The following is an 11,017-nucleotide window of genomic DNA, read 5'->3' as shown; positions in this document are numbered from 1 at the left end:
ACTAGGTATATACTGTAACCTATACTTGCTATCATTCCAAAAGCCATTTCTACGACTATAAGGGAACCTTGAGGGTAGCGCCAATTACCAGACGGCAAACTGGTGTCACATACAATTAAGGAAGAATTCATGTTATTTTTGGCGCGAGATTCTATTAAATTTGTACCTATTGTAGTCTGTTTAATAAAACTCTTATATTACAGAAATATTGTATGCAACCTGTGTGTTCGTATGTATATGTAGTATCCTTTTAATAAACAAATTATGACAAGTTTATCTCACGTTCAGCGTATTAGAATGCTGTACAAAACAATTTTAAGGTTACATCGCGGTTTACCGATTGAAATTCAATCTTTAGGAACCACTTATGTTCGTGATGAATTTAGAAGACACAAAACATGCAATGAAGCTGAAGCAGCTATCTTTTTAAATGAATGGACAGTGAGTAATATTGAACAATGTATTCAATGGCCCCTTAGAAAAATTAGGTTACCTTTTATTTAGTTGCACTATAACAAATGTCAGAAGGTAGGATATAAAACATTAATTCCTATTTCATACATTTTTGTCTTTAAGGTAAATAAAAAAGATTTCATTTTTTGTTGTAGGAATATGCATTAATGCTAGCTGATCAGCTTGGATTAAAGGGACCGCACACTGCCAAACTCTTAGGTCAAAACTTGAGACAAGAGGACTTTGAAAAATTTAGAGATGAACAAGTATATCAGTTATATGAGCTAATGAATGCAGCAACTAATAAAACTGATAAAGATATAAAATAAGTAAAACCTAGTTGATTTAAAATATTGAGGTTTCTTATGTTGTACAGTTGATAAAGTGTATCACATATATATTTATAAATGTAATAATTGTAATAGTTTTCATGTATATAAACTTTCTTTTGATGTTACACATAGTAAAATATTGTTCCTAGATGGTTTTCATAAAGAATGACAAAACTATTATCTCTAGTGCAATAAAAAACAGTGGTATAAGAACTATATGCAGTTCTGTATTGATCTGTATGTATTCTCTATGATCTATATCTATTCAAAATTTGAATATGTCAATCGTTCGTTTATTTTACGTAACGTCACTGTCATTCCTTCATGTCATATGGACAGTTTATAAATTTTGTTAGGTTACAAAATTAACTTATGGCATCATAACCTTGCCGATTACTTTTGTATAAAATCAATTATATAAATTCTTCAATATATTTATAAAATTACAAGTGCTTTAATTAACAAAGAATAATGAAAATTTTTAAAGAATCGGCGAGTTTAATTCTAGCAGCTCGACATATGCAAAAATATATTCGTTCTTCACCTCCTACAAACGTAAGTATTAAAATTTGTTGTTTTTTTGTGTTAATTGTTTATAATGAAATGTTATAGAGGTTTACTGTTGCTGATAATAAAAAATAAGAATTGATAGATATTATAACCAAATTTAAAAGTAACTGTTAATTGCAACACTGAATTCGCCATATTCAACCGTAAAATTGCGCGATAATTTAAATACCATTTATTACATATACAAAAGGAGCTTAGAAAGTATTGTATAGTTTCAGTATAATTATAATTTGTTGTGCCTGAAACGACACCATAATTCAAAATTTTTGCCGAATACATATGTGTTCCCTGGAGGGGTAGTACATTCATCTGACGCGGATTTGAAGTGGCACAATCTTTTTTCCACGTTTGGCGTCGACACCAACAGCCTTGCATCTTTAGTACCAAATAGTGCTGTACGACCTCGAATTTTTAAATCAAAACCAAACGAATTACCAAAAGAAATTTCCTTGCGAATTACCGCTATCCGTGAAACCTTTGAAGAATGCGGCATATTAATTTGCAAAAAATCACCAAACCACCTACATTCTGATTGGGCAGAACACGTTGAAAGTAATTCAATTGATAGACTCGAGTTTCATAGAAATTCGAAAGTCTGTTCATTATAATAACAAAATATATGTTTTAGATAAAATGAAAATATTTTCTTTGTTTAGTTTCTGAAATTGAATTGCACGATTGGCAGACGAAAGTGCATAACGATGCCACAGAATTTTATACGTTATGCGAAAACTTTAAATGTTACCCAGACTTGTGGGCTCTTTACGAATGGAGCAATTGGTTGACACCTACTTATTTTCCCGGAAGACGTTACGATACTGTCTTTTATTTAACCTGCGTGCCAATTATGCTTCGCACTATGTGCGAAGTTACGGAAATAGAGGACTTGAAAGTAAAATTCTACTCAATGATATATCTTAATAGGACAATTTGCATGTATCGTAAATATTTTCTGTATATTGTATGTATATTTCAGTGGGATGTGCCAGGAAATTTTATATTTTCTTCTTCGGGTATTGCATTACCACCCCCGCAACAATATGAAATTGCAAGAATAGCAAAATTTGAAAGTATAGATAATTTGCTAGATTTTGCAATCGAACGTAGCAAAATGGGAGTGCATTTGAATCTGCCAGTACGCAAGGAAATTTTTTAAATCTTAAAAATGTTACAATTCTAAAAATCAATTTTCGAATAATTTTAATAATTTGTATAATAATGTATGTCATTAGGTGAAGGTGGAGTTAAAAGATGGAAAAGTGCATGTTTTACCAGGAGACTCGATGTATCCCAAACATGCTCACTTATTTGACGAGCAAATAATCGACAGAACCGACATTACTATTAGCGAATTTCGAGATATATCACCCATAAAAAATAGAATGGAGCTTTTCAATTTAGAAGTCAAGGAGCTTTTTGTTCAAAATTTCGATAGTGCGGATGGTCATTTACCTCCTATGCAATTGAAAAATATTCGTGTGAAACAGACACACAAAAAGTCAAAATTATGATACATTTATTTCATGATGCGTGATGCTGCATCGATTTATAACCAATTATTATTTTAAATATTCGTCCCTATTGTGAAAGTGAATTATGAATAGATAATAATTGTAAATAAATATGGAATTAAAGTTATACTGCGTTCCTCTGTACTTCAAAATACTTTACTATGTATAATATATACTACACAGCTATGTTACTTTTGTTTTATTAATAATTCCCTAAATAATGGCGGGAAAAAAGCGCGGTAAACTCGATAATACAACAATGGCTGCTTAAGCTCTAAATGCGAAAGCAGAAATATCCGACGAAAGTACTAAGTATTATGAGATCCAGCGTATGTTATGAATGATCGTATTCAGTGTGTAAAATATCATTCATTAGATATATGTAAGTTTTTTCGTGTGGCTTGCTAAACATAATCATCCGATAATTCTTTTCTTCGTTATAAAATAACTTGAAATGACCGGTATGTCAATGTAAAGATTATAATATATTTAATGTATTTAATATAATCGAAGAATTATGACATATTTGTATTTTAGAAAATGGAATACACAAGACGACGACCATATTCAGTTAATATTGAAATTGATAACCTTCAAGATATTTATCAACATGATTTACAGATGTATGATTTCCCTCCAAAAGGTGAAATTCCATTTTTAGAGTTTCAACAGTTAGGCATGGAAAGATTAAAACGTAAGTTTTTGATCGATTAGGAACTGATGATTATTTTGTGACTATTTGTTTTTATGTGTTAAACTAGTAAGAAATCCGATGAGCGAATGTTATCTTAAATTAAGTTGCTTGTAATTGTAAGCATATCATTCTTTATAGTTCTACAACTTGTTGAAAATTCCTCGGTGCGAACAGATAGTAAGAAATTAAAGGATCGTAAAGCTGATCTAACTACAGATTTAGAAAAAGATGGACTTAAATATTTTTCACGTCTCTTACATGCAAAGGGATGTAAGTCTTCCACGGAAACAGATTTACAACATAGACAAAAGGATCACCTATCACATTTTATAATGAGATTATCATATTGTCAAGATCCAGATCGACAGAAGTGGTTCATTAATCAAGAAGTAGATTTCTTTAAATTAAGATTTGATTCATTAGACAAAGAAGGAATAGAAAAGTTACTTGATATGTATAACATTGAGTGTCGACAAGTAAGCAAAGAACAAAATTAAAATTGTTTATGTATTAAATCCAAAAAAATTTCGTACATTTAACATTTTTTTAAAGATTACACAAGAAGAAAAAGATAAAATTAGAGAAGAACTTCTTTCATCCAATTCAAAATTTTCAAATATTAATCTGACAGAATTTTATACAGTGGCTTTTCAGAAAGTCACAGACCTAGTTAGATTGCGTAAGGTCTATCTTGCTCAAGGAATGGCATATATTCCACAAGAAAGTTTGGTGTCTTTGTTTGTTTCTTATTTTAAGAAACAGTTAGTTGATGGTATGGAGGTATGTCTTGTCACATTGTTACATAAATTACATAAAAAATGGTTACATTTATTTTGATTAAATATATTTTTATTATATAGTATGCAAAAAATTGTGTTTTAAATATATCTGATGATGAAAGATTAATGTCATATCTTAAATCATTGCCTGGTTCTTTCTCTGGGATGACACGTGTTGTTTGGACAACAACTACTACACCTATAGACAAATTAGATGAGGTAATTAATTAATTTTCTATATCCTTCCTTTCGTACAATATTACTTAATTTTAGTTATCAAAAACCTCCTATCCTTTGTGTATGAGAACATTACACGAAGCACTTAGGACTCATCACCATCTTAAAAACAGTGCGCGTATTCAGTATGGTTTATTCATAAAAGGTATAGGGGTAACATTAGATGATGCGTTGCGATTTTGGAAAATGGAATTCACGAAGAAGATAGATTCAGATAAATTTGATAAACAGTATGGTTATAGTATAAGGCATATGTTTGGCAAAGAGGGAAAACAGACAAATTATACCCCTCTTGGATGTCAAAAAATTATAACTTCTGCTGTGGGCCCTGGAGAATTCCATGGTTGTCCATATCGACATATGAATTCTGATTCATTGAAACAAAAATTAATTACTTGTGGTGTACCGGCACAAAGTAAGTATATTGTAATTTTGTTTATAAAGTGTTAAGATTAATACTTGTTGTTTCGTGTGTTTTAGGAGTTAATGAAATAGCAGATCTTGCCAAGGCTGGCCATTACAATATCGCTTGCAGAACATATTTCGAGGTTTCACATAATCTCGTGCCAGAGAAGTCTATTATAATTATTCACCCAAATGTATATTTCACAGAAAGTCGAGCTATATTAACTAAAGATAATCCTACAGGTAAATGAAACTCAGTTCTGTATATTCAAAAAAGTTTAATAATTCATTAATAAATACATTTTACTTTCTTTTTTTTTTCCAGAGACTGAAAGTAATGGAAACTTCTCGCAAAGCGGAAGATTAAGTGAGAGGATAAGTAATACTCCTACGAGAAGCGAAAGAAACTTTGGTACACCTTTAAGAAATAACGATAGATCATTCGAGACTCCTTCAAAATATGCAGAGCGAAATAGCACGCCATCCAGAAAGCTAGATAAAACAAGCATGACTCCGGTAAGAACAGTTAAAGCTACTCCAAAAAGAATAGACGATAGTTATCTCAATGACGATGATATCGCCGAATTAATGAGTGGAGATATGTGAAAGTAAATAGTACAAATATTATTAAAGTATTTTTACGTTTTATTTTTATTATAAAATAAATTATGTTATACATAACTGTTGACCTCCTTTAACGATCTTTTGGACAAAAAATGTGTTTTCACGTCACGTATCATTGACTCCACAAGTCTCTCTAAATTGTATTTGTGTTGCCATCCCCAATCTCGTCGCGCCTCGCTGTCATCGAAAACTTGTGGCCAACTGTCAGCTACAATTTAAATGGTACAGTCTTTTGTTTAAACGGGTGCATTGTCGATTAGTACACTTGGCAATATAATTAACTAACCAATATATTGTCTTCCATCCGGTTTGTATGTAATTTTTAATTCGGGAACGTGTTTTTTAAGCTCGCAAAATAGTTCTTCGGGCGTGAAACTCATTGCAGTGACGTTGTAAACGCGCCTTTGCAATTGTTCATTCGGAGTATTTAAAAACTTAAAGAGCGCGGACAGACAGTCTTCTATGTACATCATTGGTAGTTTCGTGTAAGGTTCTAAATAACATTCATACGTTTTATTAAGTAATCCTTCGTGAAAAACTGCAACAGCATAATCTGAAAAAAACACAGTACACGAAACTACAAAGTTGAATTTTTTATTTCATTATTTTTACGGGAAACAGGTTCTATCCCGTTGATGTACATATCAATATACCAATTGATATTCCGTAAATACCGGTTCTAAATAAATATTTTGCTGCAACTCGTAGTTTCAGTTGCGTTTCGTTTACGTAGTTACTCTAAGGTTTACGCATCAGGAAATAAAGGAAACGCAAGGAGCGATCTCACGGCTCATGATCAAGAGACGCTCAACAATTTACTAATACTATTGTCCTTGAGTAACGATGGATTGCGCCATTATGCTGTTACTCTAATCGTGATTGAAATATGCTCTATTTATTCCTGAAAAAGGCTATATTTATAGTAAAATATTACCGGTTGAAAATCGAGGGAAAGGAAACGAGTGTAATGAACAATTAACTCGTTATTATACGTCTTTATTTCTCAAAACTTTAAAATGAAACGCGAAATACGTTCAAAAAGTAATGAGACTGATTTCTTTTCTCGGTATTTGGCAGCACTATATGAGTGTTGCTTTTGTTACTTGAGTACTTGAGAGTATAGCACTGCTCTACTTCCAGTATAAGTTTCAGTTCGATCGAGAAGATAATGTAAATTTATCAATAAAATATAAACATTTTTACAAACCCAGTCTCATTACTTTTTAGACGCACCACATATTACATGTTAATTACCTGTGGTACCACCGCCCGGTGGATCGCTGCTGATGACTCCCGGAAATCGCAGACAACGAAAATCCAATCCGAATCTATGATGGTAATATTCGCCCATTAGCTCGGCGTGAACTTTGCTGACGCCATAAATCGTTCGTGGTCGTTGGATAGTAATATTTGGAGTGGGATTCCTTGGTGAATCCGGACCAAATGCTCCGATTGTCGATGGAATGAATATCCTTAATTTGTACTGTTTGGCCAGTTCAATAACATTGTGCATTCCTAATAAAAATTAATATTTATAATATTCATAGCAAAAATTATATCGTTAGATCGAATATTATTTCGTTCGCTACGTTAAACCAAACTGTATTCCTGTAAAGGTAGCTAATATTAATATCCTTAATTGGTACTGTTTGGCCAGTTCAGTGCATTCCTAATAAAAATCAATATTTATAATATTCGTAGCGAAAATTATTTCGTTGGATCGAATATTTCGTTCGCTACGTTAAACCATACTCCTGTAAAGGTAGCTAAGAAAAATCCACTTTCTCCGATGTGCTTTCCTTTTTGGCGTCGGTAACAATATAATTATTATCGTAACGACAAATTCACTTAGCACGGCATTCCATTTTACTCGAGCGTAGTCTCGAAAAGTAACGAGGCGCTTCTAGAAACGTACGTTTTAAACAGTTCATTAAAGAACCAACAAGTCGTCTTACCTTCTATGTTGACTCTCACAGCAAGCGGAACGTTTTGTTCACCGACAGCGCTGAGCAGAGCGCTGAAATGAATCAGCCAGTCGATTCCGTAGTCTACCACGATTTTCTGAAGACCTTTAAAGTCAAGGATATCGGCAAAGATAAACGGTCCACTCGAAAGACTTTCTACAGTCGGCTTGATTATATCGGAAAGTATCACGTTCTCGTTTCCATATTTTTTTCGAAGCAATTTCGCGCACTCGGTACCCAATTGTCCGAGACCACCTTCCAAGAATGCATATGAAAAAGTCGATGTATTATAGAACACGATGCAAGCGATATTGGATCACGTTGGATCGTCAATGATAATTTATAGGAAGAATAGAAATGTTTTTTTTTTTTTATTATTGAAATGTCATCGTTAACGAATGTTATTCTTTTACTTTTTTTTTACCTAAAATAGGTAAACAATGAATAGCGTAATTTTATGCAGATTTCAAACGAGCTGTACGCGGCTGTTCTTTGTTTTAAAAATAAAGTGAAGTAAAACGACAAAGATGTAACTGGTTTTACAATATACATTATAATTTGGTTTTAGAAATCTTACATACCAGTGATAAGTATCCTTGGTGTTCTCTTGGTAACGTCCAATCCGTTGTTTTCGTTTTCTTTGAAGTTCCGAAAACAAGAATTACCCGCCACGTGGAAGTCTCTAAAGGTATTTCTTGAAAGTCGTTGAGAAATTTGTAGAAATTTTTTTTGCCACATTTCTGTTTCTAAACAAAAGTCACACGGGTTTAACCGAAGAAGGACTCTTTGATTTAATTATAATAGTACAAGTCTTTAAGTTTAAAAGCACAGATTTTTATTATCGTTGAAATGTAATAGAAAAATTGTAATAATTAGTCGCGGAGCTACGAAAAATTGATCGACCCTGTCTGGTCTCAGTGGCGATAAATAACTGACACAGGCTCGCTTGATTGTATGATATTATAATGTGGTTGATTCTGAAAACCAGTTAGAACATAGATTTTCTTGCCTTGTGTTTGTGCGCCAGTAGGTGCAGGACCTTCAACTTAACGATGGATATGACTGGAGAAAACACGTGTGCAATAGATACACGAGATGAGTTCTAAATTTATTGAAAACTATTACTGACTATTACTTTGTTACAAAATTTTATTACAGTATTTTTCATATACTAAATACCGAATACGTCAAATAAAACTATTTTGGTTAAAAATGTTCATTTAGTTTATTGCAAGGAAATCGGAATTAAATAAAGAAATATTTCATTTTAAGCAGAATTTTCTTTACAAATTAACTGTATTCTTTAAAACATCGGATAATAAAATAGAATCGTCTACGCTTCATGGAAGAGTAAATCGTTCATTCGTACAATGTAGAACCGGTTAATTCTAAATACGAGGCGTATGTAGAAGGTAAGTTTCAATTGATTATTACAAAAAAATATATTTTTTTTTCTAAAGTATTTATTGTGAATTTTATATTATACAGCTTAAATATATATTTTAATTTTATTATAGAATGTTGCTGCCTTAGAAGAAAATTAACTGTTATATGATGGACGGCAGGGTTAAAGCGAGACACGATAGTAATTAAATGTAAAATATAAGTATAAAAGGGATGTATTATACGCGTTAAATTCTTTGTTTCCTAATCGAGCAAATATTTTACAATAATTATTCATCTTTTTTTTTTATTTTGTATAAGTCTTAGAATTTTTCGATGTTAAGAAGGTTCACGGATGATGGTTTACACATATAAATGTTTTTTTATAACATACTGAAAGAAGGATGGTAAAAATAGGCCGATTTTGGACCATGCTGCCAACGAAAAATTTGATCAGAGTATACCTTCTAAAGAATATGAAATACACAATTATTTATCCGGGAAGCGCTATTAAAAATAAACGTAAACTTTGAAATACTGCCGTCCATAATATTCACTAAATACTTCGATATTTTCCAAATAAATAATCATTTTAAATAGTAGAAGGTAAATTCTTCATAATTTCGTGTCAAGTATATTATAAAAATTATAAAATTATGTTTATATAAGAGTAAGAATCGTCAACCCATGCACCAATATTATGTTCACAATAAGGAGCAACGTTCAAATGTATGATTAAAAGGTAATATTATTTGATTTAAAAATATTTAAAAATATACATATTTCGATATATATAATAATAATATATGAAATATATAATATAATATATATATATATATTATTATTATTAGTAGTAGTAGTGGTATGTATATACAGGGTGTTCGGCCATCCCTGGGAAAAATTTTAATGAGGAACTCTAAAGGCCAAAATTAGACGAAAATCAAGAATACCAATTTGTTGATGGGGTCTACGTTAAAAAGTTATTAACAATTAAATTAAAAAAATTGAAATCATTCTAAAAAAATTATTTTCGGTTGCGGGGATCAATTACAATCATTTTTAGTGAATAGGCATACCCTCGAAAACCTACCCACTTTCTAGAAAAAAATTTGAGAAGGTGTGAAATTTTTCGGCGAAAAAAAAATTTTTCAAATCATTCTAAAAAAATTATTTTCGGTTGCGGGGGTCAATTACAATCATTTTTGGTCATTACACATACCCTCGGAATTCTGAGCACTTTCGAGAAAAAAATTCTTTACCGAAAATATAATTTCTGGCCAGAAATGTCTGCCCGAATTTTCATGCGAATCTTTAAAACGTCATAACTTCTGAACGGATTGGACGATTTTAATGTTTAAAAAAGCAAACTACGCGTATTTTGGCGGAGAATATGTACAAATCGCAAAAATATTCGAAAAGTTGGTCCTTGACCCCGCAAAATGAGAAAAACCCCATAAAAATGGTCCAATTTTCAAACAGCCATAACTCCTACAATAGTGAATATATTTCAATGAAACTTTTTTCTGAAGCAGAGCTCATGGGTATCTACAAAAAAGTATTAGACAACTTTTCTGTAGGGCGTCAAACAAAAATACCAAAAATGAAAAACGAATTTTTAAGACAAATCGACAGGGGGTAGGTGCCTAAATTTTTCAGCGAAAAAAAAAATTTCAAATCGTTCTGAAAAAATTATTATCGGTTGCGGGGGTCAATTAAAATCATTTTTGGTGAATAGACATATCCTCGAAATCTTGCGCATTTTCGAGAAAAAAAATTCAGTACGGTCGGAACTTTAAACGTTAATAACTGTTTAACGAAGCCTTAATCAACAAATTGGTATTCTTGTTTTTTGTCTTATTTTGGCCTTTAGAATCCCCCATTAAAATTTTTCCCAGGGGTGGCTGAACACCCTGTATATAATAATATACGTCATTCGAACACGGTGAACGGGTTGTTGGTTGCTGCTTTCACGCAACAGTAATCTTATGGTTTTTTGGATATGCTCGACACCAAACCACGACGAAATTGTCTGCTGAATTTCTAAATATTTCTAAAACTATTTTGC

The 11,017-nt window shown here is 31.8% G+C and overlaps 4 protein-coding genes across 6 annotated transcripts; 3 read left to right on the top strand and 1 right to left on the bottom strand.

The window, feature by feature from the left end:
- The first annotated feature begins 8 nt into the window (after positions 1–8).
- Positions 9–979, top strand: Sdhaf3 (Succinate dehydrogenase assembly factor 3). Of its 2 annotated transcripts, XM_076768621.1 has the most exons (3): positions 9–229; positions 359–441; positions 609–782. In XM_076768621.1, exons 1-3 carry the CDS (start codon positions 130–132, stop codon positions 780–782), a joined length of 357 nt encoding a protein of 118 aa, XP_076624736.1. In that variant the 5' UTR covers positions 9–129. The 2 variants fall into 2 exon arrangements, with proteins under 2 accessions (XP_076624736.1, XP_076624737.1); XM_076768622.1 differs by having other exon boundaries at positions 9–441; positions 609–979.
- Positions 980–1,104: 125 nt separating this feature from the next.
- LOC143343587 (acyl-coenzyme A diphosphatase NUDT19) lies at positions 1,105–3,057 on the top strand. Its single transcript, XM_076768620.1, has 5 exons — positions 1,105–1,340; positions 1,568–1,907; positions 2,012–2,247; positions 2,332–2,490; positions 2,588–3,057. The coding sequence occupies exons 1-5, from the start codon at positions 1,257–1,259 to the stop codon at positions 2,864–2,866; spliced, it is 1,098 nt and encodes a 365-aa protein (XP_076624735.1). The 5' UTR covers positions 1,105–1,256; the 3' UTR covers positions 2,867–3,057.
- A 129-nt stretch (positions 3,058–3,186) lies between these two features.
- LOC143343585 (DNA primase large subunit) lies at positions 3,187–5,587 on the top strand. Of its 2 annotated transcripts, XM_076768616.1 has the most exons (8): positions 3,187–3,327; positions 3,404–3,560; positions 3,699–4,036; positions 4,113–4,340; positions 4,421–4,558; positions 4,613–4,991; positions 5,057–5,224; positions 5,307–5,587. In XM_076768616.1, exons 2-8 carry the CDS (start codon positions 3,407–3,409, stop codon positions 5,585–5,587), a joined length of 1,686 nt encoding a protein of 561 aa, XP_076624731.1. In that variant the 5' UTR covers positions 3,187–3,327; positions 3,404–3,406. The 2 variants fall into 2 exon arrangements, with proteins under 2 accessions (XP_076624731.1, XP_076624732.1); XM_076768617.1 differs by having other exon boundaries at positions 3,187–3,560.
- Positions 5,504–8,502, bottom strand: Tdh (L-threonine dehydrogenase). Its single transcript, XM_076768618.1, has 5 exons — positions 8,151–8,502; positions 7,561–7,824; positions 6,860–7,120; positions 5,892–6,158; positions 5,504–5,813 (listed from the first exon to the last, which is right to left on the bottom strand). Exons 1-5 carry the CDS (start codon positions 8,305–8,307, stop codon positions 5,653–5,655), a joined length of 1,110 nt encoding a protein of 369 aa, XP_076624733.1. The 5' UTR covers positions 8,308–8,502; the 3' UTR covers positions 5,504–5,652.
- Positions 8,503–11,017: the final 2,515 nt, after the last annotated feature.

This window comes from Colletes latitarsis, chromosome 7 (genome assembly GCF_051014445.1).
Source record: "Colletes latitarsis isolate SP2378_abdomen chromosome 7, iyColLati1, whole genome shotgun sequence".
NCBI lineage: Eukaryota > Metazoa > Arthropoda > Insecta > Hymenoptera > Colletidae > Colletes > Colletes latitarsis.
The sequence above is the reverse complement of the archived record's forward strand: the minus strand, read 5'-3'. Positions and strand labels throughout refer to the sequence as shown.

What these genes read in the sequence shown, in the direction of transcription:
- Sdhaf3 (XM_076768621.1), top strand. Translation starts at nt 130, where the DNA reads ATGTTATTTTTGGCGCGAGATTCTATTAAATTTGTACCTATTGTAGTC. An exon ending in TGTATGCAACCTGTGTGTTC is followed by an intron (nt 230 to 358) that starts GTATGTATATGT and finishes TTCAATCTTTAG; the next exon opens with GAACCACTTATGTTCGTGAT. An exon ending in TCTTTTTAAATGAATGGACA is followed by an intron (nt 442 to 608) that starts GTGAGTAATATT and finishes TTTTTGTTGTAG; the next exon opens with GAATATGCATTAATGCTAGC.
- LOC143343587 (XM_076768620.1), top strand. Translation starts at nt 1,257, where the DNA reads ATGAAAATTTTTAAAGAATCGGCGAGTTTAATTCTAGCAGCTCGACAT. An exon ending in GTTCTTCACCTCCTACAAAC is followed by an intron (nt 1,341 to 1,567) that starts GTAAGTATTAAA and finishes AGTATTGTATAG; the next exon opens with TTTCAGTATAATTATAATTT. An exon ending in GAGTGCATTTGAATCTGCCA is followed by an intron (nt 2,491 to 2,587) that starts GTACGCAAGGAA and finishes GTATGTCATTAG; the next exon opens with GTGAAGGTGGAGTTAAAAGA.
- LOC143343585 (XM_076768616.1), top strand. Translation starts at nt 3,407, where the DNA reads ATGGAATACACAAGACGACGACCATATTCAGTTAATATTGAAATTGAT. An exon ending in AGGCATGGAAAGATTAAAAC is followed by an intron (nt 3,561 to 3,698) that starts GTAAGTTTTTGA and finishes CATTCTTTATAG; the next exon opens with TTCTACAACTTGTTGAAAAT. An exon ending in CTATAGACAAATTAGATGAG is followed by an intron (nt 4,559 to 4,612) that starts GTAATTAATTAA and finishes ACTTAATTTTAG; the next exon opens with TTATCAAAAACCTCCTATCC.
- Tdh (XM_076768618.1), bottom strand. Translation starts at nt 8,307, where the DNA reads ATGTGGCAAAAAAAATTTCTACAAATTTCTCAACGACTTTCAAGAAAT. An exon ending in ACCAAGGATACTTATCACTG is followed by an intron (nt 7,825 to 8,150) that starts GTATGTAAGATT and finishes CATTCTTGGAAG; the next exon opens with GTGGTCTCGGACAATTGGGT. An exon ending in ACCGGGCGGTGGTACCACAG is followed by an intron (nt 6,159 to 6,859) that starts GTAATTAACATG and finishes TGTTTTTTTCAG; the next exon opens with ATTATGCTGTTGCAGTTTTT.